The sequence below is a fragment of the Sphaerodactylus townsendi genome, linkage group LG02 (genome assembly GCF_021028975.2).
Source record: "Sphaerodactylus townsendi isolate TG3544 linkage group LG02, MPM_Stown_v2.3, whole genome shotgun sequence".
In the NCBI taxonomy this organism is placed as follows: Eukaryota; Metazoa; Chordata; class Lepidosauria; order Squamata; family Sphaerodactylidae; genus Sphaerodactylus; species Sphaerodactylus townsendi.
In genome coordinates, this window is record NC_059426.1 from 72,845,085 (window position 1) to 72,865,719 (window position 20,635).

At 42.9% G+C, this 20,635-nt stretch overlaps 1 protein-coding gene across 3 annotated transcripts; it reads right to left on the reverse strand.

Annotated features, from left to right (window-relative positions):
- Nucleotides 1-442: 442 nt before the first annotated feature.
- On the reverse strand, nucleotides 443-20,611 carry CPSF7 (cleavage and polyadenylation specific factor 7). Of its 3 annotated transcripts, none has more exons than XM_048483637.1 (10): nucleotides 20,538-20,611; nucleotides 20,042-20,147; nucleotides 12,827-13,045; nucleotides 10,619-10,722; nucleotides 10,098-10,243; nucleotides 5,309-5,717; nucleotides 4,754-4,872; nucleotides 4,491-4,665; nucleotides 4,116-4,305; nucleotides 443-2,708 (listed from the first exon to the last, which is right to left on the reverse strand). In XM_048483637.1, exons 2-9 carry the CDS (start codon nucleotides 20,093-20,095, stop codon nucleotides 4,137-4,139), a joined length of 1,395 nt encoding a protein of 464 aa, XP_048339594.1. In that variant the 5' UTR covers nucleotides 20,096-20,147; nucleotides 20,538-20,611; the 3' UTR covers nucleotides 443-2,708; nucleotides 4,116-4,136. The 3 variants fall into 3 exon arrangements, with proteins under 3 accessions (XP_048339594.1, XP_048339597.1, XP_048339596.1); XM_048483640.1 differs by lacking the exon at nucleotides 20,538-20,611 and adding an exon at nucleotides 20,374-20,526; XM_048483639.1 differs by lacking the exon at nucleotides 20,538-20,611 and adding an exon at nucleotides 20,370-20,526.
- Nucleotides 20,612-20,635: the final 24 nt, after the last annotated feature.

Sequence of the window (20,635 nt, forward strand, 5' to 3'; positions counted from 1 at the left end):
AAATCAATCCTAGTCCAAGTCCTAAAATAAGCATCTTCAAAGAGGGCCTTTTTTCAGGATGGAGGTACACTGGCAGCTAGTCCATGTTGCACCAGTCTTTGGGTAACTCTGCATTGAGGCATTATACTTTTGGAGATCACTAGATAATAACTTTCATGTATTTTGAGAATTTCAGAAACAATGCAATTCAGCAGTTCCTTTCCAAAGAACTGGGTCTACATGATGTAAAAGGCCAGGCTAATAAAGTCACAGCAAAGATAAGCCTCACGCCCAAACTCTTCAAGCACAAATCACCAACTCATCAAACCCACAACAGGGTTAACTAACTCTGCCTTTAAAAATAACCAAAGTCACTATGCTGGGACATACTACTTCTATGTCAGATTTCAGGCACATACGGTCTGAAATGTCACATGTAAAATACAAACATGAGATAGAAGTGTAAGCTTTTTAAAAGACATTTTAATTTGTGTACACAAAGAGGTTGTGAACTAGCATTACATAAAAGCCATGGTTGTACAAGGGCTATCAGCCAGCCAAAACTTAGAATCTGTGTTGTAGAAACATCTCCCTTATCTATCCATTCTTTGCCATTTTTGGGCTACATACCCCCCCCCCCAATCTTATTTAGTGGAGAAATTCTATAAAACAGCAACACCCCCCCTCCCCAATTGGTTTAAAATATTACAAAAGGAAAAAAAGAAACCATACAATGCAGTATAAAAGATTGACAATATCATCAAGTTTATTACACAATTTCCAACCTATCAGAAAAAGACAAACAAATCAAATCACGAAGAACAGGGTGGGCGAGTCAAGGGGAACCAATGTTGGGTTTCAGTCGTTGGTTTCTTTCTTTTCTCTTTTACTTCCATTATTTCAAAACAAACTAAAAATGTCCTATTATGTAAAAAAAAACCCCTCTTCCAATCAAATGTTTTATATCTGATACATTACAGTTGAAGCTGTTACCCCATTCTAGTTTACATAACTTTGCTTTCCTTTTATCAGAAACATTTTTAGAGCTCAGCATCTCTCTGACCAACAGGGCCAAAGGAGGTGCAGCATCACAGGGTGACATTCTTGGCCAGACATCCTCCATCCTCTTTAGGCCACACAGCTGTTTAGTGGGACCAGGCAGGATCCTCCTCCAAGGGGGAGCTTCACCATGCAGTTGGTCAGTCACATTAAGTGTTCTTGAATGTAACAGACACTTGGCCTTACTATACAGATCCAGGTGCTGGAGACTACCTATCCCAAGATGAGGTGTGTTATCTTGATTTTAAGAAACTGGAGCACTCAGTCGGGGTTGGAGAACCCAAACTTGTACTCCAAGAGCTACATCTCCAAAATAACACATTAATCTAGAGTTCTATAGCTACTCCTGTCCCATAATGTTCCTCAGCAGACTTTGATGCAACTGGCCTGAAGGGATTGCCACCTTAAAGACTGAAAGCCTCCAGAAGCCTTACTCGTGGTGACATGACACAGTTATACATAGGGCGGACAGACAGACAGAAGATTTCCACTGCCTCTAAGCATCTCCCCCTACAAGAGTATGCCCCAGATCAGTGAAGCGGAAACAAACTTATGAGCTTATCACTCTCAAGTGCTCTCTGTTCAGACTTAGACTGGGGGCAAGGGAACTCCTAAACCTTAAATCAACACATACATCACATGGAACTTAAAAATGCTCAGGGCATACTGCATTCTGTAACTTCATACTAGCCTCGGTCTGACTTGCCCCTATTCCATGCCACTGCATCAGTCAGTTCTCTGCCTACAACACTTCCTCTACAACAAGGAAGGTAGCACTCTAGGAGGGTTGCCCTGGAAGCAAAGGTTTATGCAAGAAGTTACAGCTGAAGCAGGCATTTGCATGAAACAAAGCAAGAAAGCTGTAAGCAATATGCGTCACCTGTGGAAAAAATACCTGGAATAGCCAGAGCCAGAATAGTTTCTATTGGGGTAAGATGACCAAATGATGGCCTCTCTAGAAAATGATAGGCAGAATGGAGATGGCAGCTTTCAGGAACTTAAGCTGGACTGGGAGTAAGGTAGAGAGAAGAGAACCAAACAGTGAGTAACTGGAAGCAATAGCTAACCTGCCCTCCCATTAAAAAGAAAAAAATACTGTTTTCTAAGCTGTGTACAATGGTGCTAGAGAGGCAAAACTGAAGCTGCTTTGGAAAAGGATGAGACTTCAGGAGACTGGATGCTTGAGAAGACAATGCAGTGTGGACTGTGGACACAAGCTCCAGTGAGACTACAGTCAGACATCTTGTGCTGTGCTGGAGCAACAGTTCTTTCTACAGGAGACAAGCTGGATGGGTTCCTCCCCAGGTGCTCCTAGAAAGCCATGGAAAAGAAAAGAGGTGGGGAGACCTCTGCGGAAAGCACCATTCTCTTTGGGTCCAAGAATCCATGGATTGAAGTGGCCCCTAGTCACAGTGGCTCAGACAACCCCTCCCAAACTCCAAGTCATTCAGTGTTTCTCCATGAAGCAGCAGCACTTGACTCACACTGGCAGAACTCAGGTCCCTGTGCCACAGCGCACCAGATGGAGCTCTGCAGGCAAAGTCTTTTTCCAAGAGGTCCAGAAAGGTCAATGGAAAGTGGGAAGGAGAGGGCAGAGAAGCAGCCACCCTTTAGTCTTGATTAAGGACAGGAGAGACGAGTCCATAAAACACTGAATTCCTCCCACGCTCCTGCAGAAAACAGAACAAAGTGAGCTGCATTATCCAGAGCGTCAAAAGCATTTCAATGCAATGGACTAAAAAAGAATTTTGCACACTAATTCCTGACAATATTCTTGACAGTGAGGAAGTCACTATTTCCGTGCAGAAAACAGAGTCAAGTCTAGTGGTTTGCCCTAGGTCAGTGGTGGCAAACCTATGGCACTCCAGATGTTCATGGACTACAATTCCCATCAGCCCCTGCCAGCATGGCCATTTATTCATTTTTGAAATTTCTGTTCTATTTGCAGTCAAGTCAACTTAACAATGAAATAAAAAGAACGGTACATTTTCAGTCAGAAAAGATCTTATATCAATCGACTGGATGGTGCCCTGGTAGTATTACTCCACGATGCTCCTTGCAGATCCAGTCAGGGATTCAAAAGGGCTACAAATCAGCTACATCTGTGGTTCATATATTGAACTAGAAAATAGCCTACTTCAAATCTAAGATGATGGAGAGGCCTCCCAAGAGAGTATGGATTTGGCAAGTCACAGTTAGGCAATGTAGCTGAACTACACTGTGCCAAACACACTATTCACAGATGATTTCACCTCAATTCGGTGTTGACAAAGCTGCTGACTTGGAAACACAAGTTTCACCTAGGAAGGATTAAACCAACTTCTGCACGAATATCTTTTTAAACATGTGTTGACAGAATTTGAACTGGTAATGTCAGCAAACATAACATATCTGGATGTCCAGAAACAAAAACAGGGCAAGATTAGATGAACTAAAAAAATGGAATATATTCACACTGCAGTTTCTAGCTCCAGATAAGTACATATGACAATCTTCAGATGAGGTGGATAACGTGTAATGACAGTAGAGCAGTGAATTGAGTGCAACATAAACATAGAACATTAAAAGGCTGAGCTAGTGAAATATTCTAATAATACAATCACATGGGGTGGAAGAACTGCTACAAACAAAGCCTTATGCAAGGAAGGAAGCAAGAACAAAATGGCCCATAACTACATATTATAGCAGCTTTACTTTGCTACTGCAGGTTAATACAACAGGATCCAGTGATACTTTAGTTCAGAGACTGTGTGCAGCGCCATCAAGTCACAAATGACTTATGGCAACCCAGTAGGTTTTCAAAACAAGGAACTGACAAAGGTGGTTTGCCAGTGTCGTCTTTAGAAAGTGGCAGTTTACAAAAGTTGATGCCACAATAAATTAGTTTCCAGTATGCCACCAGACTCATGTTTTATTAGGCAAGATGATCCATTGAGGAGTTATTAAATTCTGTGACTGCAACTAAGTTCTGCCCACTGAGCAGATCATTATGTTTTCATATTTTTTGTTCCTGAAAAAATAGTCCAATTTGACAGGAGCAGAGAGGAAGACTGGTCTTCCAGTAACCAAACACATACCCTGGAAAGATTTCCCATCTCTCAGTGATGTCGATCCCTTTCTCTGTCCCTGTCTCTGTGTCTCTCATGTTCCCGGCTCCTTTCCTGAAAATAGTCCTCATGCCGATCTTCATTATGGATTGCATCTCGGTGCCGCCTGCTGCTCTCACGGGATCGACTGGGTGACCTATCCCGAGACCGGTGTCTTTTTCTGGAAGATAAACCAGATATCTAGATTTCTGAAAAAATACACTTTGTGTACACACATGTCTTCCTTTGAACAAGAACATATTTCTATCTGGCTGGATGTAAACCAGGAAGGGAACCAGAGTGTTCTTTGATGCTGGAAAATTACCAGCTAGATTCCTTCAAGGATCCTACCTAGTAAAGCTTTACCTGGAGGAACTGCTGCTGCTGCCACCGCCCATACTGTAGGATTTGGCTCTGATGCCATGGAGACAATCCTTAAGTGAAGAGACAAGGACTCTGCAGCGCTCATCATTCGCTACACGGGACTGCTTGATCACAACGATGGCTGTAAGCAGAGTCTCAATGGCATCATTAAAATCCCCTGTGACATCAAAGAGAAAGGCAGAATGATCAGGCTAAAGCAACAGGCTAAAAGCAGAAGAAAGTGGCAGAAGCCAGCTGTGGTTTACCTGCACTGGCACCAGACACAGCTTTGGAAATGGCACTGCTGGAAATTGCTCGGTTCCGGTTCATGATTTCTTCAAACTCAGCTTCACTGACAGGGGGTGGCAATGGGCCTAGTTCTCGGCTGAAGAACACACATACATGTTCACAACTCAAAGGCAGAGAACAAATCACTTCAAGCAGCATTATAATATTCTTGTTCACATGTGTAGCAATTAAGGTATTTAGAAAAAAATATCCACCATTCAGCTAACCAAATTATCTTCCTGCCCAATGTAGGTGTCAACCAGTTTATTAAGGGCCATGTCTGAAGCTGACAGACTATATTCTAGCTAGAAAGGTCCTTGGTGCTATGCAGGGCATCAGTAGCACAATTAACAAGTGGTCATTCTTTTAATTCCCAGCCAGCAAAACACAAAACTTGGTACACATTCAAGTAGACAAAGCCCCATTGTAAATTAGGCCTAAAGCCTCACAAATCAACAGATATAAATAGGATTCACACTGCCCCCTCTTCAAGTAGTTCTTCTCAAATCCCCAAACATAAGACTTATGCTCACCTGCTATGGTTATATGGGGCTGAAGCCTTACTGTAGGCATCTGGTGGAGGGCCCATTGCTGCATTTGGTGGGGGGAAGAAGGCTGGGTTGAGGTGCAAAGCAGGTGGCACTGCCCCTGGAGGTGGCACCGTTAGGTGTGGGGGGAGTCGAGGAGGAGGGGGCATTAGGTGCTGGTAGTGGATGCCTGGTGGGGGAGGTGGGACTCCAAAACTTGAAGAAATTTGTGGAGGTGGAGGCATGGGTGGAGGTGGTAGTCCCATGAGAGGGAGAGCAGAAGGAGGGCGGTTGAAGAAAGGCAAAACAGAAGGAGGCTTCTCAATCCGTGGTGGTGGTACCGCATTCTCTGTTGGAGTGGCTCGGCCATCTACTGAGTCTGAGGAATCCCTTGAGTGAGCCCTCGGAGGCACACCTGTCAGACATCATAGAAGAGGAAAAGCACTGAACACTGAAGAGGTAGGGAAGGCACGGGAGAACCAGCCTGTTTCCTGACACTACATCCCCCCCCGCCCCTCTCTTTCCAGGCTCACACATAACCTCAACTTTTGCCCAAAGAAACTCCCATCTCTTGCAGTGTTAACAAAGGGTGGATTTTGCTGGCACATGAACAGAGGTCTTGGGCCTGACTTGGGTAAGTGTCAAGAAAGATCAGGTTATCTTCCTGCTATCATGGGAAATCAGTGTGGCATTATAACTGGTAGAGGTATTTACAGTGATCTTGTGAGGTAGATCAACATGATTTCCATTTTGCAGACAGGAATTGAGAGCTTTTACCTCATCTAGAGTCACTTAGTGAATTCTTAGCTGAGGCAAAGTTTATTTACAGGATAACAGGATCAACAATATAAATAAGAATGTAATATTCTTTTTTATGTAAAAAACTTAACCAAAAAGAACTTCCACCCTTACTCACAAAACCAATTACTGAGCATTGACTTTAAGATAAAATACTTCAAAAATGTATTTCATATGCTATTTTAGACCATGTCCCATTCTTGGGGGCTCAATAAAAATCACCCAAAAAGGTTCAAACCAGAAAGATCAAATCCTGTCACAGGTAATGTGCTGAACTCAGTTTAAGGAACAGTCAAAGAACCTCAAGAGGAATCAGAAAAGTTTCCTGACTGATGATAGGCAGTAGAAAGGAAGACAGGCAGTAGAAAGATCAGGAGAATACTGAACAACTCACTCCTAGATACAATGGCAACAAAAATAGAGATTTTCAATAAGTGAAGCCAGCATGCATCCTCAAAAAGGATACAAAGACAATTGGTCACACTGTGGTAGACAACAAGAAAAAATGTTTTTGGTTCTATTATAACACTAAATGGCATACCTGGCCAGAAAAACCCCGTTCCTGTGTACAGTTACATACAATAACTTTCAGCACTGCCTATTAGGGAATAACAGAATCAAAAAGGATTGGTCTAGGATGGTTGAAAGCCAGAAAGACAGACATGAATCAAAATCTCATAGTTTTGACCTCCATCTTACCAAAGCTAATGAGAGTGAAACCTATGGAACAAATTCAACTAATTTGTGCCACAACGTATGTGAACTGAACTGGGCACATTTAAAATTATGTATGTCTATGAACTAATATTAAAGGTTCAATCTAAAAGAGGGCAAGCTTGTAAATAGGTTTCCAACTGATAAATGTCTCAAGTTTATTAGCCATTGAACAGACATGATACTCTGCTGCAAAAGCACTTCACAATTTACTTTTCACCCTGCTGTTCTCACCAGTGGACACCCAAATAGCTTACACTGTACTCCTCTCCTCCATGGTACCCTTATGATAACCCTTAGGAAGGCTAGGCTGAGAGTATGCAACTGGCTTAAGCTTCTATGGCAGTAGAGATTTGAACCTGGCTCCTACTCCAACATTCTAACCACATTCTAACCACTACACCACACTGGTTCTCAATTGTGCAGAATGGTATCCTCTTGTGACATTGATGTGGCATTGATTGCTATTGGAATAAAACTTCTAGCATATGGAAACCTGAACATTGTGATCCTAAATTAAGTTACAAACTATATCATCCCAAAGAAATGCTTGACTATCCATTATCATTACCTAAGGAAACTTACTGCTTACAAAAACATACGTAACCAAGTTTTTTGTTCTTTTAAGAGCATCCTTGGCAGATAGAAAGTGAAGAATAAAAATCTAAAATGATATATTTTTAACACTGTATTATATAAAGATACATTACTAGATTTAAAACAAATAAGCCTGCATTATATATGTAGTGCCTGCAGCAGCCACTGCATTCCTTTGGGTAGTAACAAATTATTTTTACAGCTTCCTAGAGGTAATCTACTACAGCAGAAGTTATCTGCTGAAAATAAAAATGCCCCATATATACTTCTTCCATCATCACAGAGGATCATAAGAGGACCATAAAAAAAGGGGGCCATAGCAATTTTAAACTTTAGTTGCTTATCCACATAGCAAACCAATTTGTTGCCCTTCCTACGTAAAATACAATCCACTAAATGACGAATGCTGAACCTATCAAAACCACCAATTCAAAATACTAGCATTTGGTCAATAGAGTTTTAAGTAATACTACTAGGGCACCATACTTTTCAAACAGTTTCATTAGGAGACAAACTGCAGCAGACTGCATAGATAGTTTGAGGTCCAATATGTACATTCTCCTAACCAATGCAACACTGAAAATACAAAGGGAAAGTACAACTTCCAAAAGTTCTCAGCACCAAATAATTGCAGGAATTTGCATTACAAGGGAACTTTATACTATCTGCTGTTTCTTCATGGGCCAGCTGCTTGCTACTAATGAAAACATCCTGGCTTGAAAACATTTCACTTTTCTTCCCATTGAGGCATTACAGTCCCCACAGAAATAATAAAACCATGCTGACCAAAGTACTGTACTTAGAGTCAACTTTATTCAACACAAACCAAAATGGCAATCCATATGGAAGGGCATTACAGGAAGTATTTACAAGTATTTACAATATCGGAATAAACCCTTTTTTTTTAAATCCAGGTTCTTAAAAATAGTTGTGTCATTTTAATTTGACTAGGCGGGAATTTTAATATACAGTAAGCTTAGAGTCTAAAATAAGAGGTTTGATACAAAGTTTTAAGAGCCTTATTCTAAAGAGAATATATCAAACAAAATTGAAAAGTCACAGATTCCTGAAGAGAATGCAAAGACAACAGAACTTGGGAGCATATTTTATAATCTTGCCCACCATGTGGCATAATTCTGGACAAAAACTAAACTACAAATATAGCTGGGACACGTATTTTTAAAAGCATACATGATCATACAACCCAATGACACACAACAACATGGCAGCAGAAATCTGTTATACCACCGTCACTTACGGACCAGTGACAGCAAATCCAGGAAAGTCTTAAAATGTAAATAGTTTACATTCATGTTGCAAAATAAATATGTCTTTGAATTATATTAATATTTAACTTTGCGGTCACTGACATGTAACCACATGTAGCTTGTCCCTGTAATAAATAGGAGATAACAGACGGAACTGCATATTGTTCCACGTGCGTTCTTTGTCATACTGTTTTTTGTCTTATTGTAAGCCACACTGAAAGTAGGGAGAGCCAGAGTAAAAAGATGATTACTAAAACAACAAATTTGTATTTCTCAGGCCCTTTGGGCGAGGGATCACAAAGTGGTGGAAGTCATTTACGAAGGCCTTGTCAAAAATGGTGACGTGCCATGGTTACTGTCAGACGTTGCCATTCACCACCGCGACCTCCTAGTGAAGACAAGATAAGCCCTTTAAGCAGTTTTTCACAGTGAAAAGCTTTAATCAGGGCAAACAGCAGCTATGCTTCATCTCAGGATTCAGCAGCACTGTCTGATGATATCCCTACCACAAATAATATGAGTGTTACGTTAGTCCAGATAAGGAAGAATATTACATTCAGCACTAATTTGCAGGAACTACTTTACAAGAACTTGAAGACAGTTAAAAGCACACTGATGCTACAGCTATTGAGGCCATAAAGCCAATCATTTTAAAGTCAGCTGCAATTGTCACAAAAACACAATGGTGGTGTGAATTAGCAACACAGCTTAAACCAGATCGAGACAACAGATCCAATACTTCTGTTACTGAATTACCACAGGATCTACAATGATGTCAGGTAAAGTTTTGTACATATGAGAAAGATGTTGCCTCCAACGGCATAATACTCCATGGGTTATCAACACAAACAAAGCAGAGCACATAATGCCATTAAACAAGAGTCAAGGTGAGACCCCTGACAGAGTACTGCACCCAGTACTGGTTACTTGACCTCTTCAGGGATGTTCACATTTTGGAGAAGGCCTACAAAGAATCTATTAATAGATATGGAGGGTCTTGGCTATAACAGCAGTTTGAACAGGAAAAACAAGATACTGAGGGCTCTTCACATTATATGAGAACAAAAAGAGGATCATAAAGACTAGACCAGGGGTAGGGAACCTGCGGCTCTCCAGATGTTCAGGAACTACAATTCCCATCAGCCTCTGTCAGCATGGCCAATTGGCCATGCTGGTAGGGGCTGATGGGAATTGTAGTTCCTGAACATCTGGAGAGCTGCAGGTTCCCTACCCCTGGACTAGACAGGCATTACTCAGAAAGAACAGCAATATAACAGGAAAACTAAAGACACTCCCAATTGTTCATGGGTACAGAAATAAAACTTAAGTCTGTCTGACAATGCTAGGGGTTTCAGAAACTTTTCTCTCCCTACTCACCCCTCCATTTTTCCACCTCCTCAAGCCCTCATCTAACTTACGTTTTCGAGCCTGCGCTTCAAACTGTGCAAGGTTCTGCCGGGTGGCCAACTTCACCTCCACCTTATCTCCATTGAGTATTTTTCCTGGTAGCAGCTCCAGAAGTTTGTGAACAGAGTTTTCAGAGGCAACTACAACTTCTGCATACCTGTACGGATAGCCAAAGGATAACTAACTGAAGACTGTACAGAAACATGTGTTAATAAACTCAATCTTTAAAAAGTATCTCAGGAAAGAAATGGTGACATGGGTCTTCCCACTTTCTCTTCTCTCCAAATTCATTGAAGACAGCAGTGTGTGCTTAAAATTACTGTGAACTTGGACAACATGTTTCTTTTTCTGGGATCATGAGACTGTCTGGACAGGCTTAAGATTGGAAAGTTAAAGTGATCTTTTAGGCAATCGTAAAAGCATAGCCACGTGCACATGTTATCAGCAAGCATACTGATTATTGTACTCTTTCGACTTGCACAATAATTACTCAAAACTGCCCTCTTTCATGAAGAGGTCTCACAGTACTCACCCTTTGGACTGGCCATTGGCTCTATTTTCAGCAAACTTGAGCTCCACAACATCATAAACACCCACCGAGCGGATTATTCGTGTCAACTGCTGGTCAGTCGTCCACTGCATATGAACAGGCATAATAGCACAGTGTTGTAACCTGAAGCCATTTGTACAATTTCCCACCCCTGTATATTAGTACTGCAATTAAGAGATCACCAAAGCTCTCCATTCTGAATCTCCCTCATGTTCACCACTGCAATCTAGTAGAGAATATCTGGCCCAACATCCCCATCCAGAAAGTATGCCCCCATTAGCTAGAGGAGGCAAAGGACACAGCAGATCTTTAATCCAGGGCAGTGATGGCAAACCTTTTTGAGACCGGGTGCCCAAATTGCAACCCAAACCCCACTTATTTATCGCAAAGTGCCAACCCAGCAATTTAACCTGAATGCTGAGGTTTTAGTTTAGAAAAAACCGGTTGGCTCCCTCTTCCTCCGGCTCACCCGCTCGAGCAGGGGCCAGCCTGCTCTAGTCTCCAGCAAGTCCCGTGCGCACGGCTCTGTGCCTCTCTAGCATCTCTACCTCCTCGCCCCGCCCCCCTCAGGCAGCTGCCATTCGGATAACAGGCACCAGGCCCGCCAGCTGAGTCCTCCCTGCTCACCACTTTGCGCGCATGTTGTGCTCAGTGACCCAGGCCAGCCTAGATGTTGGGGGGGGGGGCGTACAGTGATTTCCTGCCCCCCACATGACGAACTCTGTGCGTGCGTGCCCACAGAGAGGGCTCCGAGTGCCACCTCTGGCACCCGTGCCATAGGTTCGCCATCATTGATCTAGGAGTTGCCATTTCTAAACAGGTCTACATTAAACAAAATTTTCTTTTAAATTAATGCTAGCTAAAGCAACAAAAAAAGCAGTTATCTCCTCAGCTTACTATGCAAGGCAACTACCTGACTTCTCTCAGTATAGTCTACAAACCATGGTTTGATCCCTGTGCTCTGAGAACTGGCTCTTCCCTGATTTCCCTTCCCCACAGGCATCACCCTAAGACCCTGGAAAAGGCATCACTGATGAATCCTTGTAAATAAAAACCCATATTGTGCAGAGGACTATGTGGGCGGGGGGAAGAGAGGAGGAGGAAGTGGTTAAATCATCCCTCCACCAGCAAAGCTCCCACTGGCTTTGGGAGAATGACTTTGACCAATCACCCCTCTTCACTGCAGCCTCCTACACTATGCAACTCTCAAGAGTTTCCAAACCCCAGTCATGCCTGAGGGTCAGAAGGTTACTGTGAACAGATCTACTTGCTGAACTGACAGTTCATACAATCCTGCCCCTTGGGTCCCAATACAAGGGGCAAACTGTTGTTGCTGTCAGTAATACATTGTTAACCATGAGCAAATATGTAAAAAACACCTACATTATACCTCTGCAGTATCAGGGTTTATATTTCTGTGCCAGTCTAGATCTCTTTGCTCAAGATATCGCCTGTTTTTCTTTTCTACAGAGGCTCAAAGTGGCTTATAAGAAATAATGCAAACAAATGCCGTTTCCGCACGGCCACGCTGTGGGGGTGCGTCAGCATAAATGACGCCGACGCACCCCGTGCAGAGGCTGTACCATTCCTTGAACGCCTTACCGTCCCCTCCGGCCTTCCGGAGCGTCGCACAGGCCAGGAGACACCCCCCCCCCCCCCACGCAACAGCTCTGGAGTCGCAGGGCAGGGGGCGTGTCCTCTGGCCTGTGCGATGTGCCGGAAGGCCGGAGGGGACAGTAAGGCGTTCGGGGGGTGGAGGGGGGAAATGGTGCTTTCTAGCCACTGCTAGAAGACGCTGCTTCTGAAAAACCTCGCTCAGGGAGCGAGGTTCGGAAGCAGTGTCTTCATGCCGCTCGGGGGTTGCGAGGCCGGCGCTGCTGCGATGCGGCAGCTGTGCAAACCCCTCCCCAGGGATGCTGTTTTTAGCATCCCTGGGGCGCTCTTTACTGCCCGTGTGGAAAGGGCCATAGTGTTTCTACTGTAAATTGTTCTTAAACCTCTAACCATCTATGTTGAGGAACATCAACCAAGTTACTTGACCCATTTTAGATGCATGGATCACTACTGGTAACTGTGGGTCTGCATAAAGAGCAAGTGGCAGTTACAGCATCTTTATGAGATAAGAACTTTCTGAACAGCACACATCTGTGGTGTTCTTTACTTCCTACCTTGAACAAGGAACACACTTACCCAGGAAAAGCTTCCTACATAAACAGCAGCTCTCTTGTTACGCAGCCCACTGTAGGTGTACAGGATAGCAGGTGATTTGCTATTCGGCTTGGGAGACTGCTCCTTGCGGCCTTCAGATGGTGGCTCAGAACTGCTAGTGCAACTTTCGGAAGGCTGAGAACTGGCAGCTAACACATCATCATACAGATCCATCTGGTCAGCATTACTAAACTCAGAGTCCTGGGAGACAGAAAACACCACTAAGCATACGTAGGGTTATTACTTCAGCAGTTGGGTTTCATGGTTTTCTCACAGATTTAGTTAGAATACATGCAAGCAAACCTTCCTTTCTACGATCTGAAAAAACAAGCAAATCTGGCTCTTCAGAAAAAAAGGTTATGGTTTGGAACTGACTGGTTTCTCCAAGGAGAATGGCACATCCACTGCTGGGGTGGGGTGGTTTCCAATTCCCCCTTTCCAGAGCAGATTTCACATTATGCTGAGTAGAGCGGTGTGTGTGTGTGTGTGTGTGTGTGTGTGTGTGTGTGTGTGTGTGTGTGTGTGTGTGTGTGTGTGTGTGTGTGAGAGAGAGAGAGAGAGAGAGAGAGAGAGAGAGAGAGAGAGAGAGAGAGAGATCATCCAACTCCTATAGCAGAATTTTTGAGGCAAGGGTGATAAGCTCTGGTGGGGAACACATGAAGTTTCCATTCTGCAAGAATAGTTCCGCTCTGGATTCAACCCAAGATCTTACTCCTAGGTACAAAGAGTGAAGAGCTCAGTATTTTAGGACTGACCAAGTAATACAGCCACACACAACACAGAAGGGGAGAAAGGGGAGAATTACTTTTTTACTGGTGTTGCTGCACAAGATTTTTGTTTCTATAGTCTTCTCACTGGGAAAGAAGTGCTGTGCCCACACAATACTTCTGTCCCCATAATACAATGTGTGCCTCCCTGCCAATTGTCTCACTTCATATTGTGACACTTCAGGATACTCCAGTCAGGTCTATGAACTGAATCTTGCTTCAAGACGTATTCAGTAAAAAAATTATTCAGCATATAAACTAAATCCCTCTAACAACAGATTGCAGTGCTCTAATGCCCTAGCTCTTCTGTCACTATTTACTGAAAATGACATTTAACAACACTGAATAGTTTTAAGTATTGCTTGCCTGTTGATCTTTGAAATAAGGGTGAAACATCGTTGAACTGTTAGGTATGAATATTGGGATATCTTAACTGTCCCACATTTTAAGAAGCAGGATTTCTATCTGTATTTAGCACCAAACCCCCAGAGAGAATGGCCTCTACTACATTTTTCTTTAAGGAGTTAAGAATTGTCCAAAACACCCAGGAAAAAATAATTTATACTCAGGTAGCATTTCTTTAAAAAAAAACTATGTAAGGAAGAATTTATCATAGAGGATTTATAAATTAAGAGTGGAGCATCAGCAACTTGGTAGTAGGAAGTCAAAATATAATCCTCCTCTCCTGACCAAGCTTAAATTTACGGCTACCTGTTCATAAGGCTTATTCTTCTTAAGGCTCAGGGCTTGACAGGTATCAGATGCAAGGTATACACGTTTCATTGTTGTGCTTAGCATTTCTAGCAGTGACACTATCAAAACTCTCAGCAATCCTTAGTGAAATTACACTATATTTATTGTTTCACAACAAAATATTTTTGGTATGATGAAAAAAGTATGCATGAAGTTTGTCACTGCTTGTTTATTCAATAACTTTACATCAATCGGAGGTAGCAGATAAATCCATTTATTATACAGTGGCTTTCTTTGCTGGCACCAATTAAATGAAGGGTTTTAAGACAATAATGAAATTTTAGGAAATTGGGAAGAAAGTGTTAGAGATTAGATTTTATTATAATGCTAAAAACAGGATTTTGGCATTATGTCCTTTCAAACGACCTCTATGACAATTTGGTTTTGTACAGATTGCTAAAAGATATGGGGAGAGTACGTTCAAACAACTTCGGAAAAGCCATCTCACCCACAAGGGCAGCCACAGTAAAAGCTATCACAGTCTTAGCCTTTCATGCCCCGGTCCCTCATTATCTGCAGGACTGCTTCTCCTCCATGGCCAGCCATGACAACTTTGCTCGTTTGAACAGGGCCTTACATCGGTCCCACCCTGAAAATGGACAAAAGCAACTGCCTGTACATCTCCTTTCTCTGTTGCTGTGCCCCCACCTGTACCTTTATGGGGTGGCCTGCCTGAGGTCAGGAAAGCTCCCATGCTTTCAGCAAACTATGCAAAATTGCATTATTCAAGAGGGCTTCTCTACCCTCTTGTTACAACATACAAAACAATTTACAAAGTTACTTGGACCAGTGATTACAGCTGTGTAATTCAGATCCTCTTATGTAATTGTACATTGTTTTATGTAATAAATAATCTGCTGCTCTTTATGCTACCATAGCATTACAGTAATCTTAATGTCTTAATTTTTCGCCATTTTAGAAGTAGGGAAAAATGCTGGAGATAGAAAGCAAACTCTGCAGTAAACAAATAAAAGCTTATCTGAATAAAAACACTCTCTACCTGTGACAACTGGCAGAACTACATTTAAATATGAAGTTAAATTCCATAAAATAAAAAACAATTTAATAATGTATTATCCTTAAAAACATAGCATATTAATTGATGCCAAAATTATCGGTATCAATATAATATTGGGTTGTATCAAGACTAACAATTATGTTGGCACAAAGACTTCTTTTGGTAAGCAGTGATATCCATTTCTAGAATCCCCTTCTGAAAACTGAATCAAGGCAGAAAATAAAACCTATGATATTTGTTTATAAATATTTGATGTTGATCAATAACTATAATATGTGGAGTCTCAGGACTGAATGAAATAAGGTGCAAGATTGACCTATTTTTCCAAAATAATACGATGTGGCCTTAAAGTTTATACCTGCTGCCATCATGCATCTTAAATTGTGACTCAAAAAAAATATGTAGGATATACTGGACACCACAGCAACTCTTCAGCAAAAAACCAAGTAAAGTATCTAACTGCTGGTATTGTAACTTACAGGACACATCCTTTAAACATAAGTTTTGGCTGTGTCCAGTCATTTCGTTTTTTGGGGAAGAAGTTATTACTCATATCAATTTTGTATTAGCATGGTCACTGATTTTGGAGGATGCTTATACAAAATACAATCACCCATGCAGCAAGAGAGAAAACATTACTCTCCTAATTTTGTATATTCCATTAAAACTCCCACACACATAGAAGTGGGAGGCTGAAAGAGACTGGGAATTCCCAAAAATCACAGATTAGTCAGTATGCTAAACCAGCCAGTACGCTACACCAGCTTCCTAAATTACACACACACATCCCCCCCCCCCCCACACCAAACACACACGCTGCTGATAAGGATCCAGAATAGGCCATGTAGAATGGCAGACTGCAGCAAGGAATAATTGGCCCAAGTTGGCTCCTATCTTAAGAACAGAGCTCATGCAAGGGAGCAGGATTTTGATTAATTACTTCTTGCTGCAGCAACCTCCTTCTCCATGCCACATTGATTTGAAGGGTTCCCGAATCCTCAGCAATGGCTTTGCAAGAAGCACAAAAGAGGAAAGCAACTGAAGTTTTCAGCAACACCCGTCACATCATGAGAACACCATTCCACAGGTACAGCATGAACTGAGTTAATGGCCAGCTTACATGTACCCCACAGTAATTTATGAGGCCCATTCAAACACAAGACGGAGCTCTGTATACAAAAACTGTGTGTATGTGACATCCACTGTCCAAAATTCTTGCAACATGGCAAAAAAACCCATGGTGTTTTATTGTAAATCTTGTCATTATATTACAGCAATGCTAGGATTTTCTGTATAGCTGCCATCCCCTATGAGGTAGAACAAGTTCCAGTCAATCAGTGGCATGACAGTCAAGGAACATGAAAAATGGGTTGGGTGCAGTTATGACAAATAAGCAACAAGACAATAACAAAATATGCATTAAGATACATAGTGTAAGTCACCACTGGATCCTCACAGGAAAGATTAATACATGAAAACATTGTGTAAAAGGGAGGATGGGGAACAATGAAGGGCACAGGCCTAAAGTTCTCCACACAACATTCCCACCACGCATGCAATTTGTTCAGCTTCACTACATGTGTATTTTCACAATCTCAAGCAGTCAATCTCAATTCAACTCTGCAGCTCCATCCAGGCCAGAAGAATAAGCACCTCTGGCCATTTCCGCACGGAGGCGGAAACGGCTAGGTCGGCGCATCTCACGCCGACCCGACGACGCTGGGACCGTCCGCACGGACGGTCCCAGAACAAACCAGGGAGATGGCGCCGCTGGGCGCCGTCGCCTTACCTGCTCTCCGGCCCTCCAGCACGTCGCCGGGGCCTGGGGACACGCCTCCCCTGGCCTGCGTGCCTGCTTCCGGGTCGCAGAGCAGAGGGGCATGTCCCCAGGCCCCGGCGACACGCCAGAGAGCAGGTAAGGGAAGCGAGGGGGGGGGGGAGCGCCGGGAAGCGGCATTTCCCCCAACAAGAGCGCTTCCTAGCGCTCTGGGAAAATGCCGGTGTGGGGACGGGCGGGCAGCGCGAGGGCGGCGCGGCTGCGATGCAGCTGCGCCCCCTGTGCGAATGGCGGCCTGGGGACGGCGTTTTTGCCGTCGCCAGGCCGCCATATTCCGCCCGTGCGGAAACAGCCTTTCTGTATACAGTTCTTAATCAAGAAGTTATCATGAAGGATAAAGAGAAGACACACAACCCACTACATGCAGAGACAAGGCATGAACAGAGCTCCCAGTACCTATAGGAAGTGTTAATAGTCACTGTGGGCCCATGTCATAGACTGGGGTAGTGACACATAGTGGCTTTGGGTTAATCATACAGGTACCTGCATTCCCCCATAGGGCAAAAAGCAGCTTGGGGTGTAACTTACATCAGAAAACCATGTTAGGGATATAAAACAAAAGTTCACTAGCGCCTTCGTTCACAGACAAACTTTTTATTTCAATATGAACTTTCATCAGTGTCAGCTCACTTCTTAGATTTTATTTTGTTAAAAACAGATGAACATAGCTATCCCTTGGCAATTAACCAATAGAGCACTAGTGTGATTACTCTTAGAGTCTAGATAATGTGGCCAGGATGAAAGTGGCTAGCAAAGGTAGGCTAGCCTACTAATATAAAGAGCAGTTTTGCAACCCAATATTTGAATTATAGCCAAATACTGACTATTCTGACAGACAAAAGCTCTCATATGTCATCCAGAGGTCTTCCATATCCTGCTGCTTGGGAAAATTTAATCATAAATGTCAAGAGCTGAAAATGAGATGTTCCACCAAGCTTTTGGTTAAAGACACCCACTTGTCCGATTCCATCTGCAAACCTCCTAACTACCAACATGCATATTAAATTCTGAATCGTTCCACTTCCTACTTTCCCCCCATACTTGGACAGTTCTTAGAAAATGGACTGAATCAAGGTGGGGAGAACGTTTACCACAGGATTGTGCCGCTGTTTGTTCACCATCTTTTGGGTTTTAAGATTAGATGTTATTGCTAGCTTTATGACTTTATTGTAAATGTAATGTTTTTAAATATGTACGTATGCTGTCCAGAGCCTGACTCTGGTCAGAAAATAAATTTAATAAAATAAAAATAAATGACTGAGACTTATGCAAAACAAACTCTACCATTTAATACAATGTAGCAAAAGACTACAAATTGTATTACACATTTTTGCTGACATAGGTCTGGGATTACTGAGCAATTCTACATACAAATTTGATTCCAGTTTCATTCCCTAATAAGTTGTTCTTGACTACTGCCTCCATAATATTGAAAATTATAACTATGCAAGTTTATAAGAATCTAACTTTGGGTAGGGGAAGTGACAACAAGTACCTCTCAAAGGGTGTTGCTAATAAAACATGTCTGACCTGGAAAGACTAGGTTAGCTTGATCTCATCAGGTCTCAGAAGCTCAGCAGAGTGAACGTTGGCAAGTATCCGGGTGGGAGACCTCCAAGGATACCAGGGTAGTGACACAGAGGCAAACCACCTCTGAATGGATCTTGCCTTCAAAACCCCACCAGGGATCGCTGTAAGTCAGGTGTGATTTGACAAAAAAAGCAAAACAAAACTATACATGCTTTTCTGAAGCAACATATTAGACACTGCTTGACCTTTTTCAATAGCATTCACCTTATCTCAATCATAAACACATACATGAGAAATATTAGGTATAGACAGGAATTAGAACTAAGAGGGGAAAATAATTCACTACAAGATTTGAATTTGCATCGTTACACTTCTGTCTATTGCCCTAGGGTACCAGAGATGAATGCTGCAAGGTAGATAAGGCTGCTGTATGTTATACCTACAACACCTAACCAGTCACTTTCTGGGAGAAGATATCAGTAGTATAAGCCCATCAATAAAGCATAGATCAGTTCTTCTCTTCTATATTTACTAAGAGAATGATCTGAGTATATCTGCATGATTAATTATATGTCAGTGTCTACCATTAATGTTCTTTTAGCTTTGTTATTGTAGTAGTATGGACACAGAACACTCAATAACTTGTATCTTCTTAACTGGAAGCTACTGTGGCAAACATCATGGCTTGATCACTAGATCATCTTGCACTCCATTTATAGTCAGCATCCTCAGTTAAGTCCCAGGCCACCAGTTTCAGGAACACTTCTCTTCCATTAACAAGAGCACGATAAACATCTACACAACAGCCATCCAACATACTTCATTACTCATTTTTAATCCCAAAATAACAAGTGTCAAAATTCCTTCAATAAAAAATTCTTATGCCAAGTTGCCCAGAATTTATTCTTACCAATCAAGAAATGTGAATAGTTAACTGTTACAGTGATTTAGCACCATTCACTTTTGCTTTATATAGCACCTCTTATCTTACTATAAACTCTACAAGAAAAGCAAAGTTAACATTACCTATCAAAGATGGAAAAACTGAAGGGGAGAGACAATGACTTGCCTAAGGTCCCACGGTGAATTCATGGCACAGATGAAGCTTGACACACACTCCTAACCTGTTCTGAACTCTACAGTATGGTCACTAAATCATTCTTAAGAACTGCCACAAGAGATTTCAGAACGGGCCAAGCATCTTTTCCTGGGAAAAGTTTTTATTTCTACCTGCCATAAAAGTAACCAAACCCCACCCTCTTAGCGGTGAGTGCAACGCTCCTTTCTCTCACCTGATTGAACTCTTCGTCGGCGTAGATATCTATGAGGTCCACTCCTTCCGACATATTTTCAGGAGCGGCACTGAGAGAACTGGGGAGAAAGAGTCGCACTAGAAGACTAGAGTAAAGAGAGAGAAGCCAGTTAGTGGGGCTACTTAAAAGCCGCCGAGAGCTCAGGCCCACCCCCCGCCGCCTGCCTGCAAGCAAACCCGTTAAGGCGAGCCTCGGCCGAAAGGCAATTCCGCCCCCTCCCTCAGCACGAATCTGAAGACGGAGCGTCCAGAAGGAGGGGGGAACGGCCGCAAGATAGGGGGACTGCCCCCTCCTCTGGCCGCCATACTTGCGTTATCTCGCGACCGCCGTCACCTCCTCCTCGCACTGGGAATGAAGAGCACCACCCCCTCCACCCCACGCTCGCTCGCTCTGGCCAAGACAAGTCAGCGCCTCCCTGGCCCTGTTACACCGCGCAAGGCCCGCAATCCCACACAGGCCCAAAACGCGCGCGAACCTCTCTCTCCGCCACAGCGAGCGCCTCCTCCCTTCGCCCCGCCTCTTCCTTTTCTGTAATACACGCCCCTTCCGGCCTAGAGGCACTGCCTCGCGCTC

Bases quoted from the DNA above. Each gene is read 5' to 3' on its own strand.
- CPSF7 (XM_048483637.1), bottom strand. From the start codon at position 20,095: ATGTCGGAAGGAGTGGACCTCATAGATATCTACGCCGACGAAGAGTTC. The intron at 4,873-5,308 runs GTGAGCATAAGT...TGTGTTCTTCAG, and splicing joins GCCCCATATAACCATAGCAG to CCGAGAACTAGGCCCATTGC. The intron at 4,306-4,490 runs GTAAAGCTTTAC...TTTATCTTCCAG, and splicing joins AGCAGCAGCAGTTCCTCCAG to AAAAAGACACCGGTCTCGGG.